Source organism: Erpetoichthys calabaricus, chromosome 10 (genome assembly GCF_900747795.2).
Source record: "Erpetoichthys calabaricus chromosome 10, fErpCal1.3, whole genome shotgun sequence".
Classification (NCBI taxonomy): Eukaryota; Metazoa; Chordata; class Cladistia; order Polypteriformes; family Polypteridae; genus Erpetoichthys; species Erpetoichthys calabaricus.
This window is the reverse complement of record NC_041403.2, coordinates 3,250,340-3,272,198: the sequence shown is the minus strand read 5'-3', so window position 1 is coordinate 3,272,198 and position 21,859 is coordinate 3,250,340. Positions and strand designations below refer to the sequence as shown.

At 41.8% G+C, this 21,859-nt stretch overlaps 2 protein-coding genes across 4 annotated transcripts in view; one reads left to right on the top strand and one right to left on the bottom strand.

The window, feature by feature from the left end:
- The window catches only part of LOC114658714 (interferon-induced protein 44-like), a 41,112-nt gene extending 22,905 nt beyond the window's left edge, over window positions 1-18,207 (top strand). For 2 of the 3 annotated variants that reach the window (XM_028810754.2, XM_051932754.1), the window contains 7 exons: window positions 729-779; window positions 4,837-4,906; window positions 5,015-5,186; window positions 5,328-5,477; window positions 5,705-5,873; window positions 16,992-17,092; window positions 17,207-18,207. In XM_028810754.2, the coding sequence (XP_028666587.1) occupies window positions 729-779; window positions 4,837-4,906; window positions 5,015-5,186; window positions 5,328-5,477; window positions 5,705-5,873; window positions 16,992-17,092; window positions 17,207-17,368 (875 nt within the window). In that variant the 3' untranslated portion in view covers window positions 17,369-18,207. The remainder of the gene's footprint in view (window positions 1-728; window positions 780-4,836; window positions 4,907-5,014; window positions 5,187-5,327; window positions 5,478-5,704; window positions 5,874-16,991; window positions 17,093-17,206) is intronic. The other variant, XM_051932755.1, reaches the window with a different exon arrangement.
- Window positions 1-21,859, bottom strand: part of LOC127529379 (uncharacterized) — a 773,396-nt gene that overhangs the window by 14,424 nt on the left and 737,113 nt on the right. The gene's annotated exons all lie outside the window — the stretch shown is intronic.

Genomic DNA, 21,859 nt, shown 5'->3' with positions numbered 1-21,859 from the left:
CCACCTTTTTGGACCGTTAAAAAACATCTGGGTGGTCGTCAATTCAAGGCAGATGACGATGTGAAGAAAGCTTTTTATTCTGCTGGAATCCAGACACTTCCAGGCAGGTGGCGCAAGTGCATCGAGAAGGGTGGAGACTACAGTGAGAAATGATATTATCATTTTTGTTAAGGTTCGTTCCATTTTCTAACTTTAGCTTGACTCGCCCCTCATACATGAGGGGGCCGACCCAAAAATATCCACAATTGTTTAAAAACACTTTATTACACAACACAGCAATTCCATTTTAGTAACTGTCAAAAAGCTCCCCTTGAGGTGCAATACACTCGTCCCTGCACTTCTCCCATTCTTGTTGAACATTTCCTGGACTTTCAATTCCATGTCGTTAGCCACCTGTGTTGTTTTCTTGAATTTCTAACAGAGTAACATATCATCTTCCCTCCACCCTCAGATTCAATCAAAAAGTAACAGGGATCAAAATCTGGTAAATATGGGAAGTGTGAAGCAACAATCACATTGTTTTTGGTCAAAAACTCTCTGACAGGACAGAGCAGTGTTGGCAGATGAGCTGTCATGGGGCAAAATGCAGTTTCATGTGTATCACTCGTCCTGACGTTTTTTGTTGATACTTTAGTGTGATTGTCTCAGCAGTTCAGTGTAATGTTGCTGATTGACAGTTCGTTCTTCGAAAAACTCCCTTTTCACTCATTTTATTTTTTGTCCTGCAGGTGTCAAGGACAGAGCTTCTCAGAAGTTTAAAAGGAAAACTACAAAGAAAGGTAAGCATCACATACTTTGCCAGTGGGCACCACAGATACGAAAACCTGAAGAGTTGGCCAGGGTGGGGCAGCCCTCACATAATTAAGCAGGAACCCTAATGCCATTTTCAGCATATCTGCTCTACTGGGTGTAATGACGGGCACTCAGCAGGCTCCTATCAATTATGGAGAATCCACTGTATCCACTAAACAGGATCATCTCCAGACAGAGGAGCAGCTCCACTGACAGACTGAGGAGATCGTTCCTCCCCCAAACTATGCGACTCTTCAATTCCACCCGGGGGTGTGGGGTGGGGGTTTGGGGGGTAAATGTTAACATTATTCAAAGTTGTTGTCTGTTTTTACCTGCATTTTTATTACTCTTTAATATTGTTTTTTTTTTGTATCAGTGTGCTGCTGCTGAAGTATGGGAATTCCCCCTTGGGATTAATAAAGTATTATCTATCTATCTATCTATCTATCTATCTATCTATCTATCTATCTATCTATCTATCTATCTATCTATCTATCTATCTATCTATCTATCTATCTAATGTCCTTAATGGATACCAATTCTGCCAGAACTAAAGAAGCTGAACATTTGCAGTTTATACAAATGAAGACTAAGAGGCAATGTAATAGAAATATTTCAAATTATGAAAAGAAGTACAGCAGTCAATCCCATCTGTTACTTTAAAATAAATTCTTCAACAAGAACACAGGGACACAGCTGGAAATTTAATAATAATAATAATAATAATAATAATAATAATAATAATAAGTTGCATTTATGTAGCACCTTTCATACACTCAAGGACACTTTGCAATTCAACAAAAACACATTAACATGACAATAGATGTTACACACAAGAAAATGAATAATACTCATTGAAAAGATGCTTTTTTAACAGGAGTTTGAAATGAATAATAGATTTGCTCCTCACGAAGACTGAAAGGAAGAGAATTCCACATTTTAGGGGCTAACACACTGAAAGCTCTGCCCCCCACAGTTACTAACCTGTATTTAGGTACAGTGAGTAAGTGAGCGTCTGATGATCTTAATGCACAGGCAGGAGTGTAAGGAAGCAGCAGCTCAGACAGATAATGAGGGGCTAAACCATGAACAGCTTTAAATGTGATGAGAATAATTTTATGTTTGATTCTTGAAGAAACTGGTAACCAATGCAAATCATAAATGACAGAAGTGATGTGAGCAGATTTTTTAGTGTGTGCAAGTAGATGAGCAGCAGAATTCTGAACATACTGTAATCTATTGATATATTTAGTTGGGAGGTGTGGATGCTGAAGTCGATAACAACAAGAGACAAAAACACCAATTTAAAATAAAAAGCAATTTCTTTATTCTTTACTAGCCAACCCACGGTGTAGCATACGCCGCATAATTATGTATTGATGGGTGAACACTTCCTGAACGACACAGTTGTCAGTACTTGTAGATTAAGGTGTAGCGGGGCTTCGTTGTTGATGCTAATATAGCTTGCGTACTGAGATGTTCTGGAGTCACAGATGAGAAACACTGTTTTAATGTCTTTTAAGCACAGGGGAAAAAATAATCATGTGAAACATCCGTAATGTAATAAGCCACCAAGAAAAGTAACATTGCAACAATGCTATGTATGACCCGATCGCTGTAAACAGAAGTGAAAACAAAATCGAGCCCGGTGCATTCTTTAACTGCCTTGTGGCGCTGTAGTAGTGCTGCTGCTTTGCAGTAAGGAGACTGTAGAAGATTGTGGGTTTGGTTCCCGGTTCCTCCCTGTGTGGATAGCGCTTTGAATACTGAGAACACTGCTATATCAATGTAACGAAGTATTATTATTCTTATGTGTCCAGCGCTCTCTCTCTCTCACGCGTGCACGAGTATGTGTGTGTGTGTCGCTCTCTCTCTCTCTCTCGCTCGCTGCACGTATTCCTGCAGGCATATGCCGCATAATTATTTATTGATGGCTGAACACTTCTGGAAAGATACAGTTGTCTAAAAGAAGGGAAAAAAATGAAAATTTGCAAAATCCATAACGCTATTTCAGTAAGTACAATGCACATGCGTTTAATTTGTCGGCCCCTTTTTGCCAGCCGTCTTTTCTGGTTTGGGCTGCTTTTGCAGTGTTACCGCTTGTGCATATTAAATCTTGAAATCCTTCGACTAATTAACTAACACCCACCCACCCACACACACACACAGCTTGTGTAGAAGGTCAGCTGCTGAGAGAGCGTCTCGACTGTTGCAGGGCCTGCATCGGTGAAGCAGGTGAGACGCTAATGAAACAGAGGCACAGGGCTTATTGGTTTTTAAAGACTGCTTCCTTCATTGTGTTTTGAGAGGGAAACATACAATTGTCCGTGACTGACAATTGGAGGACCGCCGTCGCACGCTCATTCAGCGATTCACATCCATGACAAACATGCCTCTTATTACATGGTCCTGCCGCGTCCACCCTCGTTCTCAAAGCATACACACCGCCTGGTCATGTGCCCGCTCGCAAGAGCAACTCATGGAGACCCGCCCACCAACTCTAAGACCATGGCATGTAAAACAGTTTGCGATGGTGGTGCGTGCGTCATAACCGAAAAGAATAATGAAAAGTCAACGTGGCTCAGAGGTGCATGTGGAGTCTAGCAGAGACGAACGTGAATGACGCCCTGTGTTGTGAGATGCTGTGTCCGAGGTGGTGGGCGTGGCTCGGCGAGTTGTCGTCGTATCCAATGACGTTGTGTTTTGTGAGTTGCTGCGTCCGAGTTGGTGGGCATGGCTCTGCGAGTTTTCATCGTATCCAATGGTCTTAGAGTTGGTGGGCGTGGCTGTCTTGCGTGCTTTCCATGCGTGGCTACTTGTCGGCGGCTTAGTGAATTATATATATAGATTCTTAGTGAGTTAAAGAGACTGCTGCCCCCCTGCCTGCCTGCAAGAAAAAAATCCTTCTTTTTATTATCTAGCTTAGTCATTAGCCAAAGAGAAAAACACATGACAGTTCATTTTAAGGTCATTCATAAACTGCTGTAAATTAGGTTACATCCTGATTATTAAATGCACAAGTGCACAGAATTTCTTATCCAATTAAAGAGCTATTAGGGCGCTCACGTTCCTAAGAAATACGCTCTTATCAGCACACACACACAAGACCAGTTTAAAGCAGTTTCTTATAGTACATTAGTTATAAAGAAATTTAATTCTTATAGCTTTAATATCTTCATTAGATTATATTTATTTGGTTAGATTAATAAATCCTTATTTATTAATCCATAAGGGACATGTTTCTTATAATTTTAAGCAAGAATTCAGAAACGATCACATTGATTTATAATGTCACAGGGTGTTCTGTTAGTATCAAGAGATCAGCATTTTCTCATAAAAGAATGCAAGTTATCTAATAATTCTGTGCACAAGCTTAATTCTTTTTCTACCTAAATGAACAAATCACATAGAAGTAATAAATCATATAGCTCTCTGCAGCATGATTAATACAAAATACAGTCCTTGGTATTTGTGAGTTAAATACTTATAATCATTACAGTTAATAATGTTTTCTTTTCCTCAAAGGCCATAAAACAATGCACTGCAATTGTCCAGACGGGTCGTGATGAAAGCATGAATTGGTGTTTCAGTATCCTTCACACTGAGGAGGGAATGCAGATGAGCAATGGTGCGGAGATGAAAACAAGCTGTCTGTACCATTGAGCTAATGTGTGGTTGGAAAGTAAGGAGCTGATCAAAGATGACACTCAGATTATGGACTGATGCTGAGGGGTCGACTAGGATCCCATCAACATCAATTTTTAGCCCACATAGGGTAGGGAGGACACACAAATATTAGAAAGTTGCTTGTCACATAGTGGATCACAGATGCTTGGAATAGATAATCAAGTAGTGTAATGGTTGGAAAGACTTTAAGAACTTTAAAATCTCAACTTGATATTATTTTGGAGACAAATGGGATTTAGATGTTTTTTGTTGGGATGACTGGCCTGTCCTCATCAAAACTGTTCTGATGTTTTAGATTGTTTTATCTTTGGCAGCTTCATATAACCACCATTATAACAGGCTGACTTTGTCTTCCAGTAGACATGACAGATGCCCTGTTGGATCAACCCTGGCGGCGGAGCAGCTGGATTCCACAAGAAGTGCACAGGTTGGTTTTAATACACAGCTGGTGAAGGTCAAGACATGGGTCTTGTTAGATACTCCAACTGAGTCCTTAGAAACAGTCAATCAGATGGTCCACTTTCCTCCACACTAGGAAGAAACAAGATCTGTTAAGACGGATTACCCAGTATGTGCCGGTTGGTGGTGTGCTTCCCAAAGCCAGGATCTTACTCATCGGCCAAGTAGGAGTCGGGAAATCCAGCTTCGTTCAGTCTGCCAGTCTAGCGCTGGGATCCTCTTATCAGACTATGCCTGGATCTGCACAGGTAAGCATCCCCTGCTTTGTCATTCAGTGGTCACTCAGAGATCCAGCCAAACTGGTGGGGTCTCCATCTCATTGGTGTTGTGGGTTTAAAGATTCATTAGGCTAAGTGACCTCTGACCAGGTCTTCATCTGTGCCCTTTAGTACAAGAGCCACCAGGTGAAGGACACTGATGGCACGGCCCTCAAGTTCATCCTCAGTGAGTGCCGTGGCCTTGAGCCGATGGGCAGTGGAGGGATTCGCACAGAAGATGTGGCCAACATCCTGAAAGGACATGTTGGTGTCTCATTCCAGGTATGGTTCTCTGGTGCCCTCTGGGCATCTCCTGTTTAAAGTGGTTTCATGGTCATCCTTGCCTTGCCAATACCCAGAGGTCACTGAAGGTCATCTTGTTACAGCAGACATTCTTCTGCTCTGAATGGTGGCACACTTGAAGGCACTTGTCAAGGGCCTGTAGGCATCAGTACAGTGAATGGCACATGATGGCCAGAAATTCCCACTAACCCTCAACTTTTTTCCAGTTCAAGGCCTTACAGCCCGGACACAATGGGAAAGGTTTTAAGAGAAACCCCTTGCTGGCGGACAAGGTGCACTGCCTGGTCTATGTGCTGGAGGCAGCCACCATGGGCGACATCAGCCAAAGCCTGCAGAAGAAGATCAAGGCCATTCAGGAGCAGGCAGATGAGTTGGGTGAGTAAGGAGAACCAATGGGTATAGGGAATGTGGAGTAGGGGATTTTCAACAGCAAAGAGCAGTTATACTGGACAACAAGCTTGTGATGACGATAACTGGCCTACAGTAGAAAAGTCTCCTATTAAACAAATAAATGTGTGTCATGTGTGCGGACAGCACATGTTAAATATGAACATAACCTGTTGCAAGTGAAAGACCTTTCTGTAAAGTCATATTATTGGTATTCAAAGACAGGATTAGTGGTAAAAGTGAACGATATGTCGTCACAGGTGCTGAATGTGCTCACCAGTTCAGTTGTGTTCATTTATGTTGATGGTGACAATTCAAAGGGCTGGCAGCTATTTGCACGAAGACATAAATTGCAAAATATGCATTTGAAGTAAACAGTGCGTCACACCACGTCAGAAGGAGGAGACAAAGACTGCAGTTAGGAGAGCTGATAACGAGGAACCACAGGGGATGCAGATTTTGGTACTCAAAACCCCCAAATCAACAAATCTGCCAAACGACACAAGTAGATGCACAGATGAGGCTGCACTGCATCCACCTTCTGACTGAACGTCTCGATGAATCACGAAAGAAATTTGACATTACTGTCTAATTGGAAACACAAACATGCCGTGACAAAATAGCTGCAGCATTTTAAAACGTAGTATACACTGTACATGGGCTACAATGCTTATCTAGACTCTGTTTGCCATTATGCCATATAGGAATATAGTAGACAAGATGACAGAAGGATATCGTAGCAAACAGAAGCACTTCTCAAACACGTGGAGCCCAGTATCTGCAGTTGACTTTGTGTGTTCGCCTGTCTGTCTCTTCTGTTGTTCAATAAAATGTGCAAATTAATAATCAAGTTTCAGTTACCTTGTGCTACTGGACTGATAACAGCAATTTTAGCTTTAGTATCAAGTCTTTAGTTTAATTTCTCTCTCAATGAAGCCCTGGCAGTTTAAAATGCACGGACTGGAGGAACTGGGGGCAGATGTTTTAGGATGAAGACTCGAAGGAGGGATCTTTGCAGTGTCGGTGTGAATTTTCGCTTAAGAATGGCAACTGGGCCTCCGTGAGACTACGCAATCACTAATCAAAACATGCAATCAAATTACGTAACTCTGACTGAAGAAAAAAGCAAAAAAACAAATCTATTAGTGGTAAACAATGTTTCAAATAATAAAAGTAACCCTGCAAATGAAACAAAAGTGACAGCACGGAATAAACACAAATAAAACAAAGCAGAACATCAGTTAGCAGGTGACGTTCACAGAACAAGCAATTTCAGTTACTTCGAAAATGCAGGGTGGGCTGGTTGCATTCTAACCGAGGAGGGGCGGATCATGTTCCTCATACTTTCCAATTCACTGTTACAATTTAATAATAGTAATAAAATTATTACACACACACACACCCATTTAGTTTACCTATAATAACACCCCACACACGCAACAACCGTGCGCCGGCACTTCAGCTTTCCGGTATGTCACACACATCAACCCAACGACTCTAAAGAAGTCAGCGATGTTAATAACAGGGTCAGTGAGCAATAATCTATATTTTAGAAAAACTGGATTGTAAAAATGTTCTTTCTGAAGTGGAGTGCTTGCCGGCTCGCCCTCTGGGAGGTCTCCATTATCATACACACACCTGTAAATTATAAATCGTTGACTACTGTGGAGTGGGGCTACATAGTAATAGTGTATTCGATGTATGTGCTGAGTGTGTGTTCTTTCCATCGTCCCGTTTACTGTTCATTATGTGTACGTCAGTGAATGTCGTCCCCGTAAGTGCAGAGGGGATGGATGAGGGAGAGAGGCCTCAGCCCCAGGATGGAAGACACCTGTTCACATTCAGTTACATCTGGTGCATTACTATTTAAACGATCAGGAGGGAAAGAGGAAGAGAGAGGAAGAAGGAGAAAGATGGAGATTTCACTTAACGACAACGGACTATCATTTCCTGCTGTTTTTCACATCGCGCCTGGTACACTGTTTGTTCTCATTCCGCCGGATTCACAACAGCTCAATCATCGCCAGAAACCCCTGGGTTGGACTTCATTATCCACCATATGCTGAGGAAACACGGTGAGATTGTTCCATTTATTCAGGAGATTCAAACGCATCCATTTTTTCTTGATCAGTCAACCGTATTCAAGACTGTGATATACACGGACTCAAGTTCACGTTCATTGTCATTTCAGTATTCACTCATTATTGTTATTTGTGTTTTGTGTTTGTGATACGTTGCAGGGGCCAGGGAGGGTTTGTTATTGTATAGATGGTGTTTTCACGTTACTGCTTTGGTGGAGGGATATACATATATATATATATATACTAGCCAACCCGCGGCGTAGCATACGCCGCATAATTATGTATTGATGGGTGAACACTTCCTGAAAGACACAGTTGTCCAAATGGGGTTGGTTTTGAGGATACAACTGTAGGTGAATAAAAAGATGTAACTCTGGAGAGGGCAACATACAATAAAGCGTTTTACACGCTGCATACATCGATTCACATTGAAGTACAGACACTGCTAAGACCATGGAATACCCCTCGCAAACTGTTTTACACGCTGCATACAGCGATTCACATCCACGACAAATATGATTCTTCTTAGATGGTGCTGTCGCGTCCACCTTTGCTCTCGAAGCATACACACTGCCTGGTCATGTGCCCGCTCGCAAAAGCAACTAACAGAGACCCGCCCACCAACTGTAACTATATACATCGGACTTCCAATACAACTCGGAGTCCTGCCACGTGCAAAAGTTCGCTGATGACACTGCTATCGTGGGCTGCATCAGGAGTGGGCAGGAGGAGGAGTATAGGGACCTAATCAAGGACTTTGTTAAATGGTGCGACTCAAACCACCAACAACTGAACATCAGCAAAACCAAGGAACTGGTGATGGATTTTAGGAGGCCCAGACCACTCATGGACCCCGTGATCATCAGAGATGACTGTGTGCAGATGGTGCAGACCTATAAATATCTGGGAGTGCAGCTGGATGATAAATTAGACTGGACTGCCAATACTGATGCTCTGTGCAAGAAAGGACAGAGCCGGTTATACTTCCTTAGAAGGCTGGCGTCCTTCAACATCTGCAATAAGATGCTGCAGATGTACTATCAGACGGTTGTGGCGAGTGCCCTCTTCTACGCGGTGGTGTGCTGGGGCGGCAGCATTAAGAAGAAAGACGCCTCACGCCTGGACAAACTGGTGAGGAAGGCAGGCTCTGTTGTTGGCATGGAGCTGGACAGTTTAACATCTGTGGCAGAGCGACGGGCGCTCAGCAGGCTCCTGTCAATTATGGAGAATCCACTGCATCCACTGAACAGGATCATCTCCAGACAGAGGAGTAGCTTCAGTGACAGACTGCTGTCACTGTTCAGCTCCACTGACAGATTGAGGAGATCGTTCCTCCCCCAAACTATGAGACTCTTCAATTCCACCGGGGGGGGGGGGGGGGGGGGGTAAAGTTAACATTTAACATTATACAAAGTTATTGTCTGTTTTTTTTACCTGCATTATTATCAATCTTTAATTTAATATTATTTATTGTATCAGTATGCTGCTGCTGGAGAATGTGAATTTCCCCTTGGGATTAATAAAGTATCTATCTATCTATCTATCTATCTATCTATCTGTGTGTGTGCCTCTGTCTCTCTCTGGCTCTGCCCGTGTGTGAACGGAGGTTCGACTCAGGTTGACTAATGAAAAGTCAACGTGGCTCAGAGATGCATGTGGCCTCTAGCCCAGACGAACATAAATGACGGCGTTTTTTCCCAGTCGTCGCGTCCGAGTTGGTGGGCGTGGCTCTGCGAGTTGTCGTCGTAGCCAATGGTCTTAGAGTTGGTGGGCGTGGCTCCTTCCTGCGTGCACCATGGGCGTCTTACTTGTCGGCGGCTTAGTTAATCCATGCCCCTTCCAGCGTGCTTTCCATGGGTGGCTACTTGTCTTCTGGCTTAGTGAATTTTATATATATATATATATTTTTTTTTTTTTTCTACGTGGGGAATTTGCATTATTGTTTTCTTATTGTTTCATTTAATATATTTATACACCTATTTTATATATCTGCTTTTGTGTGCTTGTGTTTAACCATCAATTGAGGGGAAAATATTTGTTAGAGGTACGGCTTGGTATATGTAGGGTTCGCCTCAGTAATTCGTCCAGGCCACAGGTCTTGGTAATGTATCTGCCGGCTGGGTAAGGGGTTGGCCGTTACAGCTGATCAAACATTGTTTCCTGCCATATGTGTCCAAAGCAAGCAAAGCAGAATGTGATGGACAGAACAGACAGATCAGCCTTCCTTATCAGAAATGGAAAGAGAATGTGTAGGGACTAAATTAAGAACACAAAAGAAGTGTATGTTGGGAAGTAATACTGATAAAGGGCATTTTCAAAAATGGCATCTATAATCTATGGTTAAATATTGTCTCTTGAACTATGACAACGGCAAAAGATTAAACGTGCCAGATTTACTTGTCACATTATTCCGCTTAGGGCAGGGGTGGGCAATGTCGGTCCTGGAGGGCCGCAGTGACTGCAGGTTTTCCTTCTAACCCAAAATAAATTTTATTTATTTATACTTTATTAATCCCAAAGGAAATTACTTGGTTTTTCGCATACCCCTTGGGGTCAGCCATTGTACAGCGCCCCTGGAGCAATTGAAGGTTAAGGGCCTTGCTTAAGGGCCCAGCAGAGTAGCATGTCTTTTCGCAGTAACGGGGATACGAACCGGTAACCTTTGGGATGCCAGCGTAGATCCTTAGCCTCGGAGCCACCACTCCTTGCCAGTCGCCTTATTTAATTGCATAAATTCTTTAAATAAATAAATACATTCTTTACATTTATATAGCGCTTTTCTCACTACTCAAATCGCTCTCCACACAGGGAGGACCCGGGAAGCGAACCCACAATCTCCTTACTGCAAAGCAGCAGCACGACCAATGCATCACCTGTATGGCTTACTAGTCTTGCAATGTAAGGTTCTTATATAATAGATTTGTTCCTTTCCAAGGGCATCATCCAAATGATTTGAAGCCTAAAATAATTCTCAGTTTGTCACATTTTTCTATTAAGAGAGAGATGTTAGGAGCAGGCGCTGATACAACGCATGCCACACCCACCACATGATAAACCAACTCAGGATCCCAGATTAGGACCCAAGTGCAACTCCGGGTGACACCTCAGCTCCACACAAGTTCAGGTGGAATGTGAGTTTTTTATGGTTCCAATTCTGCCACCAAACCCCAGGTTTTTCCCTGCAGGTAGGAGGGCCTACACGCAGGGCAGGATGGAGATAAACGTCATACCAAGGACTGAGCAATTGCAGGCCTTGCTCAAGGGCCCAATGGAGTACACGGCGTTTACGGGATTTGAACCGGCAACCTTCCGATTGCCAGTGCAGATCCCTAGCCTCAGAGCCACCACTCCGCCCCATTTTTCTATTAAGTTTTTATTAAGTCAAACAGTGCAGGATGAACGCACATGGATGTAAATGGAAACAAGTCAGATGGAGAACTGCTGGCTGCTTTGTCATTGACATCTTTCTGGCAATAAGGAGCCATTAAAAACACTGAATGCAGCTGTTCAATAAGCAATTAAGGGTGGGGAACTTTAACAAGCGAGACCACTAAAATGAAGTATCAAAATGTCTCTTGAGCAGTAAGGGCGTCATCAGCAGTAATTGACTTCTCATTAAGAAACTGGGTTGGAACAAAAACCTGCAGCTGCTGCGGCCCTGCAGGACTGACACTGCCCACCCCTGAGTTATGGTATTAAGTTCAATCTGTTCATACAACCCCATCTGAAATAACCAATGTTAATATTAAAATGCATAAAAATCAAGTAAGTCATTATTAAATGGAAATTGCAGCAACACATTTGACACAAAGCAGATGCAAACTAAAATTGCAGTAAGTGAAAAATGATGAAGCTACCAGACTTTCAAGTCACACATACATGACAGAGGGTCATCATCCAGGCTCGCCTAAAGTAAATAGTACCACCCTGGGGTGAGAGGGGACGCCCCCCACTGACTGTCTTATCTCCTCTTTAAGTTCACAGACTCGAGAAACTGAACCTTGAGGGCACGGAATGCGGTGAAGCCCCGCCTATTCTGTCCCACCCAGTCCAAAACCAGAATGCTTCTGGAGGGCGGGGTCTCATTTCCATGCTGGCCTACCTAACATGCAGATCAAACTCAGCCTTGCATCCAGCGCATTAAAGTGCATCGTTTTTGTTAATTAATTGATTTTTTGATCGTGTTAAACGGGACTTTGCCTGGTTGGCAGCCCTAAACATTTTTATTTTTGCCCTGCCTCTTCATTAGCTCTGCTACAACATGTCAAAAGCATGAATCATGCTATTAAATGCTATTGCGGTTAGTTTTGTAATTAACTTGAGAAATCAAAGAAAGAAAATTGCAGTCACAGAATCCACAAGGAGTAAACGGTGCAAATGGACACTTCGCTAATCGCATATTTCCATTGAAGTAGACAACAGCAAATATAAAAAGTGGTGGCTCTGAGGCTAAGGATCTGCACGGACAATTGGAAGGTTGCCGGTTCGAATCCCGTAAATGCTAATAGGGACTCTGCTCTGTTGGGCCCTTGAGCAAGGAAGGCCCTTAACCTGCAATTGCTGAGCGCTTTGAGTAGTGAGAAAAGTGCTATATAAATGCAAAGAATTATTATTATTATTATTATTATTATTATTATTAAAAACCACAAGTATGAAATATAAGTCCCGCAGTATAGAATCTGATATCATTTCCGGCTCATTGCATTCAGTTACTGGTAGGTATGCTAACACGTAATTCACACAAATGGAAAATATTGGAAATTTAAGCAAAGAGGTGTTGAGAAGCTGAAAATCGGAGCGAATACAAATGATATTGGGTAAGTGAAAGACGTTAATGTAATGAAAGCAGCAAAGTTCAGGAAAACAGCAAAATACCTCAAATATGGATAAAACCTGGTAAGGACATCAAAGAAGAAGCCAAAAATGTGCAAAATTACAATTTATGAGCAAATGCATTGGAAAAACTGTCCAAGCGCCCATAAGAGCCATGAATGAGTTTTACATGCACCTAAAGTTGGGTGGGCTCCATGGGGTCCATCAAGATGTGCACCTAAGGATCTTATGGGGTCCATATGGGTTAGTCCACTGTTACTTATTGCCTGGTAGAAAGACGCACACAGTTTGGGGGTCCCTGAGAACTGAGTTGGGAACCCCTAGCCAAGATAGCAGGCCTTTAAACTGCATATTCATTAAACACACTAAAGCCATGGTCTGTAAGTTCTGTGCTGGTGGCTGCAGTTTTATTTTTTTTTCTGACCCTTTCCAGGACCAGTCGCTTATTTTGAGTCACACTGGTCTCCTTGTTTATTTAACTCGTCTGTTTATTTTCTCTTATTCTGCATTTGGAGATTCATTTTCAGAAGAAATTTTTGCCAGAGGTTTAAATTCTTAACTTTCTTTTCTCATTTTCCTACTATTCACCATACCCGTGGAGCTGATATCCTAATACTAAGAGTTAGCAGTGAATGGAGAAGACATGAGGGCAGCAGCTGTCATCATCAGTGTCAGACTCACTAGTGTGAAGGAACTGAAAGTCATCACTGGAAACGTTGGGTTGTCAAACTGGTTGTCCCCATATAATTCCAACAAAAATATCTTCTTTTGAACAAGCAAAAATTGGGCCCACTCTGTACACCAACACAAAGCTTCTACATAAGATTGTTGTCAGGCTATGTAATAACAAAGTTCTCAAGAAGGAACTCCGGGTTCTTTGCGAGGCTGAACACCTTCTCCTGTCAGCAGTGAGATTTATAGCTTGAGGACCTGAAGGGGTGGAGTCAGTTGCTCTCACTGGGCGTCTTCTCAAGAGAGTAAAATGTTAGCACCAGCGCCCCCTCTTGACCTGAGCTGGTATTACATACCTGTGATGAGCCAGGAAAGTGGTCCACAGACACACATGCGTGACAGGGGACAGAATGGCTTATACAGCCAAAACAGCTGGACAAGCAGAATCCAAATCATAATGGTGATGATAAATATCTGAGGAAAATTTTAAAAGATCAAAATTGTCTCAATGAAACATACATACATGTCTTCCATTGTGATGAAATACAGCAAACTTAGTTTTGAGGTTTCTTGTGTGAAGCCGTTCCTCCTTCTGCATCATTTGTCCCCATTTCTGCACCACTTGGCGTCCGTTATTATTAAATACATTTAGAGGAGCACACTCTACAGAAAAAAAAACATCAATTAATAGGAAAATAAAACAAATACCTGAACAAACACATCAGGAAATCCTGCTGCATCACAGGGTGAACCCAGGACACACTTGGAGCTGTTGTGGAAAAGGGGATGGTGGCAAAATTGGATGCCAACATGAAAAATCCCCTCCAGGAGGTGCTGTCTTGGAGCACCCATTCCTTCCTGGTCTCCTAAGAAGTGCCTCTGGGGGTCTTATCTGCCTGATGCTGTCAAACTAAAAGCTTATACTCTTTGAGTTTTTCTTATATTCATTTTGCTATTTCTGCAGAATATACATTTATTAAATATTTATTTGTCTATCTGTCCATTGTATCATTTGTCCTGTGAGTCGTTATCTTTGTTTTCATGCTTCTGTTTTTGCATGCATTGCAATTTTCTCCAGCGTTATTAAAGTTTGCCTAACTGAATCGAATCAAAGTTAAAAGCAGTGGCGTCCCCGCACTAACAGCTGGTGAGGCAATTTCCGACAGCTCCCAGTAGATGGCGCTGGTGTGCAAATAATGAACTAAGTGGTAAACTCAATTCAATTCAATTTTATTTGTCATTTAGCATAACATCCAAGATGTGCTGCAGAACGAAAATACGATGCACAAGACATTAATAAAAACACATAGTTAAAATCAGCCTACAATAAAATACTAAACTGCTTCATTTAAAAGACGAACGGCATCAGGAAAAAAACCTCTTTTAAACCTGGTAGTTCTACATTTCAGGCTGCGGTACTCGCCTCCACAAATCTGCAAAATTAAACGTATAAAAAACTGTTACAATTGTGAATGGTTATTTTTATTTGAATTCACAAGCGCAATAAAATATATAATTTGAATTTTGCTATCACACTATACTTTAATACAAAATTGAAAAAACAATTGAAATTTAACAAATGACATCATTTATTCACGTTTACAATATTGCTCTAAATCAAATTAATATGGAAATATTCAGTCAGTCGGTCATCATCCAACCCGCTATATCCTAACACAGGGGTCTGCTGGAGCCAATCTCAGCCAGTACAGGGCGCAAGGCAGGAACAAACCCTGGGCATGGCGCCAGCCCACCACAGAACACACACACACGGGACAATTTAGGACCACCAATGCACTTAACCTGCATGTCTTTGGACTGAGGTTGGAAACCCACGTAGACACAGGGAGAACATGCAAACTCCACGCAGGGAGGACCTGGAAAGCGAACCCATGTCTCCATACTAAGAGGCAGCAGTGCTACCACTGCACCAGCGTGCCACAAAATATGGAAATATTTCATCAGTAAAATATTTTTAGACATATATATATATAAAGAAAACAGCAATACATATTCATTGGCTAACATAGAACTTCTCAAGTTCTTGTCACTTCTTAGATGTTTTGTTTGGTGGCCCATCGATTTTTCCACTTTTCCTGTTGTGTCCCAATAAGTCATCCAGCAGTTGCCCACCACCAAACTCACATCCCAACATCACTGGCACCTTCTTTCCATGTTCTTAATATCCTGATGGACTCTTTCCCCCTGGTCTTCACTCAACGGTCCTAAACTTTCAGGGGAAAATTCCAAATGGAAACCCAAAAAGCAACCTTTGAGCCTCCTGCTACAAGAGAATTTCTTACCTTTAACTGACACATTTTTTCCCAGTTTCTTTATATTTCAGACTGAAAGCCTCTGCTCTAAACAAATTAAAATATCAGTGGTGAACTGGTGATGGAGTGAACACGTATGACAGAAATCACACATGCACAAAAGTCAAACTACATATTACATCTTTCTAATTATAAGGTGCACTCAGATTTCATATACAATTAAATGTCGAAACAAGTAACGTATCTTTAAGTACGGGGGAAAATCAGAAGGTGTCCTGCCCGGAGAGTGAAGTTCAAAACACAGAGCCTGAGCAGCTCGTCTCCAGGTGAAAATGCAGGTCAACAGTACCTCCTCTGAAGACCGTGCCGCTAGTGAGCACCCCAGAGCATGGTGGGAAAATTGTAAATAGGAGGTGATATTGAAGCGGGGAGGGGCTCTCATTCATGCTAATTGATAGACACGTCTTTGTGGGTGCACCACACGAGTTACCAATATGAGTAGGTGTTGAGATTGGGAGTCCCAAAGCACGCAAGTCCCAAACTTGGCCTACTAGAGGGGGAAATCTTGTCAAAAAACCCTGGCTAAACACAAAAAGGACTTTGTAGAATCTTGATAAAATAAAAGTTTAATTTCTTTAATAACCAATGAAGTTCCATGGAGCACAAAGGCAAAATGATTTGCCCTAAACAATCAGGCAGTGCAATGCGAACAAAACTCAATGCAGTAAGTCAACAAATCGAGAAAAACAAAAACACAGAAAAGCACAAGAACTCATCACTCCCTAGTGCTTTCAGAAAGAACCACCAAGAGCTGTGGGAGACCCTCTGGAATTATAAGGTGAAGGGCAATGCCTGGTGGTGATATGGTGATTGACAGGTGGCACCACCTCCTGTGGGCACACCCACAAAACACATGGAGCTGAACCCAGGCAAAGACATTTCGACAGATAATTGACAAAAGTAACATTAACATAAATGACTCAACAAAGAACATAAAAGACATGACACAAGACTTTGAACCCCCTGGCTGAGATATAACAGGAGGATTGTAGGACCTTCCCAGTGTGTAAATCGGTGCCCCCACCCCCCTCCCTTGATAGGCATTCCTCTGGCATTTTCTGCACAAGTGAGAACAGGATGGGGTTCTGGGTATCTGGCCTTTTAAAAGTCAAATGTAATTGTTGAGTGGTGTGAATAGGACTCTCATTGACATCGAATGTCTTCTCTCTACCATCCATCTTCAACAGGCATCCCAGAACTTGTACTTCTGACAAAGGTGGATGAGGCCTGCCCTGCGGTGCAAGAAAAGCTCACCGAGATCTACTGGAGCAAGTCCATTGCAGAAAAGGTATTCAGTATCTTAGAGAGTTTATTTGGGCAGCATCCACCGAGCCAATTGTTCTTACGATTTATGAAGTCCGCCGTTTCCCCGCCATTTCAAGCTCTTTTTGTTTGTTTACAGACCCAGCATGTCGCGGAGCTGCTGGACATTCCCATCTCTCATATCCTCCCAGTCAAAAACCACCCGCGCTCAAGACCAGATCCCAGCACTGACATCCTGGTGCTTACAGCTCTTTATCGGATGCTTCATTCTGCCGACGGCTTCTTGGAAGACTTAAATTAAAGAGCAGTTACAGTACAGAAGAACTCACATTCTGTAGAGAAGACGGAGAGCTTTCACACCATCTTAGTCGCTGACAGTGTTCTTACAGGGACATTTTAAATTTTAATTGGGTTTCAGCCTCAGTAACTTGACTGGAGAGTTTTGTTCACAAATCCCACAATCCTTTGGGTGAAGAAACCTTTGGTGTACGCAGATCTCTCCAGTTTCCATTAGTGACATCCAGTACAGTTTTTAAAACAATTAACTGGAAGAAATCTGCTGAACTTTCCTTCTTATTAATTTGGATCAGATTTGAACCACTGTTCAGGACAGGGCTGGTCCCTGGGCTTCACTTATTTTTGGGGGGATAAGTTCTAGCTCTCCAAGACCTTTTAATCGGAAAATGCAAGACTGATGGGGGGAACCACAGTGAACTGAAGAATGAGTGATTAAGTCTCCATGACATTTTTTGAATGAAGACTGAAGAGAACGTCCTTAATTTTTGATTTCAGGGAGGCACCTTCTATGTTTCGAAATGTTCAGATGAAAAACTTCATTAGACGTCCTCCAGTCGAATTGTCAGCTTATAGCAGGATTTGCTGATCTGTTTCTGAAAAGGGATGAATGTTAACATGGTGGAGTGAAGTTTTTCATCCCCTGTTATCATTTTGTATATATTTTATTACTTTGGATTGAAAGTGTACATTGTTATTTTATTTTATTGTTTATTCTGTAATATTATATTCTTTCATGACACCATTGCCAAGCACTGTTGTGTAAAGTTATCATGCATCCCTTATTAAGAGCTTAGCATGTTTTTGTAAATGTCCAAATTATGGATTAAAATCTAACTCTGCAAATGTTGTTTGCAAACTCTTAATTATTTAGGTAAAGGATATTTAGGTAGCCAGGAGTTCTGTTTTGGTTACTTTTTGTGTTGTGCGTTGGCACACTGACATCAAACCTTTCTGGTCCTGTGACCGCTGTGAACGCTCCTCCTTATGCCCTCTACTGGTTGCTTCATTTCCACCTCCATTTGCATCTTAAAGCTCAATTTCAAAAACACGTTTCTACCTTAGGTGGTGTCAGAGGCCGAGGGAGAATCTTTTGAGGCTCTAGTGTTTGAGGCTCATGGAGTTATTACTTGTATAACTGTTTTGGGGCACTTTTGAATTATTTCATTATGCATTTATGACGCATTAGTATGGCTTATTGTTTACTTCCATACTGTTTTATGAAGTTTTGTATGGTTGTTGTGGACATACTGATCACGATGCCCATTGCTAGTCAGTCAACTTTTCCCGCTTTTATAAGTTGGAGGGGCACATTACCAAACATCCTTCTGCTGATACCAGCATAGGTGAGAGTTTCCCCCCACCCACAATTACAGCAGCCCAGGTGAGAGAGAGCTGAGGAGCCAGCAAAGCAGCAGGTCCAGATGGAGTATCGCCACGACTGCTGAAGGTCTGTGCATAGGAGCTGGGGAGTCCTCTACAGCGCATCTTCAAAAGGGGAGAGTCCCGAGGCTTTGGAAAACATCTTGCATCACCCCAGTCCCAAAGGTATCACATCCTAGTGAGCTGAATGACTTCAGGTCTGTCGCTCCGATGTCGCATGTGATGAAGACCATGGAGTGGCTGCTTAACATTATATAAAGTTATTGTCTGTTATACCTGCATTGTTATCACTCTAATTTAATATTGTTTTTATCAGTATGCTGCTGCTGGAGTATGGGAATTAATAAAGCTATCTATCTATCTATCTATCTATCTATCTATCTATCTATCTATCTATCTATCTATCTATCTATCTATCTATCTATCTATCTATCTAAGTTTTAGGATGAACTTCAAGTTGGTTGTGGATCTTTTAAGGGAATTATCACGGCTATGAAGATGAACTGTCTGGAACCATTCGCTTTGAATTCCCATTGTAATGGGTTTGAATCCTACAGCCTGTCATTGACCGTGTGGAGTCTACACCTTCTCTTCATGTCTCTGTAGGTCTTTAATCCCACACTCCCTAAGATGTGAATATTAGTTTATCAAATCCAAATTATCCCTGTATGGGTGCGTGTATTTGTATGGGGGCCCTGCGCTGGACTGCCATCTTGTCCTAGCCTCTTTACTGCCTTGTTGTGCCCTCTGAAATTGGAATAAATGGATCTGAGGGTGATTTTCTTGGCCAGACATTTCTAATGTTGTGAACTGATGGTAAGGCTTGACCAGTAAGTAGAAAATTCCAGATGGAACCAGAAAATAGCACATCAAAATGGGACAAAGGATAAGAATACCAGAAAACAAGAGTAGTTCTAAATCGTGTGGAGCAGGCATGTCAAACACGCGGCCCGCATGATAGAAATCTTTGCAGCCCGCATGACAGATCCTAGTTAGCACTAAACTTGTACAAAATGATTACTATCGTTTGTGATTGAATTATTCTGCATCTTCGGCGTTACTTATTGACTTTTTTTACTTCCGCCTTCTGACAAAAGCGCGTTTTTCCATGGCATTACGGTACTGGAAATGTCATCTGCTAGTACAGTTGTAGCTGTGGCGTCAGCTCCTTGATACCCTAGGCATGACACTGCCCCCCCACTCACGAGCCTTGACCAAAGTTAATGAGCTGCGACGTCACAACTGAAGTGCTAGGCTGCAGCAGCCTAGCAGGATACACTACTGGCTGGGCTGCTGAGACTGCCCACTGGGCAGAACTGACCATCACGAGTAGTAATAGCTCACATATTTTCACGTTTTTTCACTCTAGTTTTATGTAATTTTGTGCAAGTATTGTAATGAACAGTTAGTGCAGACTACAGCTGGAGATCTGAAGTGAACACAAGAAGTTGGTGAGTTGTTTATTAACAAATGTTTGTGATTTTGAGTTTGTAAAATTATTGTAGGTCGGGGGCTTTTTGCATATTGGCTTTTTTTTACAATATAAACTTTGAAGTAAACTTAGCAAAATAAAATTAGATTTTTGGAGGATTTGTTTTCCAACTTGAATTATTGAGCAATGAATTCAGTGAGCGTTTTCGTGATTTCAATTCACATGAACAGGACTTGCGCTGTTTACGTCACCATACTCTTACAACGTTGAGAATGCGCCTGAGAATATCCAAATGGAGTTGATTGAACTGCAGTCTGATTCTATTCTGAAGGCAAAATACAACGAAGTTGGTGTGCCAGGCTTGTATGCTTACCTGCCTCCCTCGTATGTGCAGATCCGTAAGTTGGCATCAAGAGTACTGTCTATGTTTGGAAGCGCTTACCTTTGTGAGCAGGGCCTGATTTATATGAAAAGAGGCCCTAGGCTATTCCACTTATGAGGCCCTTCCATTTTTAAGTTTGTAAATTACATGAGAGATAATAAAATACGTAATACGCGTTGATCTTAACCAATACATTTTTATGTTTGTTTATTAGTCATATGCGTAGAATTTCTCCTTATTTTCGGTTCAGTGTTTTAGTGTTCACTGTTTTTAGAATAGTGTAATTTTAATTTTGCTAACAATTTGAATGTAGGCCCCTCTTGATCTTGAGGCCCTAGACTGAAGCCTAGTTAGCCTATAGGAAAATCCGGCCCTGTTTGTGAGCAATTGTTTTCGTTAATGAAAGCTACCAAAACGCCACATCCCTCAAGACTTACCGTCGAGCACCTTTCATCCCTCATAAAAGTTGCAGCTGCACAAGATTTCAAGCCTGATTTTGATGAACTAGTTACTAACAAGAGATGTCAATTTTCGGGACAAAAGAAATAGATCTCAGACTGTAAGACTCCTATATAAGGACCTAGCTAAGAGGCTAAGACTCTTATTGTACGCTGTTGTATGGAGATTGTATGGAAATACATTGCTTTTCTTTAAACTTTAAGTGTTATATTTTTTTAAGTTTTCAGTATTGGAAAGAAAGCTACAGTAACTTTGTATAATAGTATAATAGTATTTGTTACACTGCGGCCCGCTGATGCACGTATGGCAGTCGAAGCAGCCCACCAATTGTAGTGAGTTTGACATGCCTGGTGTAGAGTGTATTACAAACAAAAGACACAACCCAAAAATCAAAACCAAACTAAACTAAAGTAAAACGTATCAGATTGCTTTAGAATCCTTTCCCTAAATAAGTAGATTGAGACAAACGTAATATGAAGTGTTTTATCAATATATTTGGGCATCTGAAATAATGACGGTAATGTAGATGTTACGAGATTTTGCAAGTCCCGTTCTCATAAATAAAATGACATGAGAATAAACACAAAATGTTGATGTCATAAAAATAGGGGTAAAATTGATCAACATAATGAAAAATTAAATAATTGAGCAAAAGTGGGATAGAAATGGATTCCTTCTCTCTTATGTTGTTCACCTTTTCTCCTCTTTCATTTTTTGCCGCTATCTCTAACCGTTATGATTCCTGTGCAGCTCTTTGTTCTCATTGACCCTCCAAGACAGCAGAGTCCAGAGGCTTCTATCACCTAAACAGACTCCTCTTTTCTGTCACCAAAACACAGACA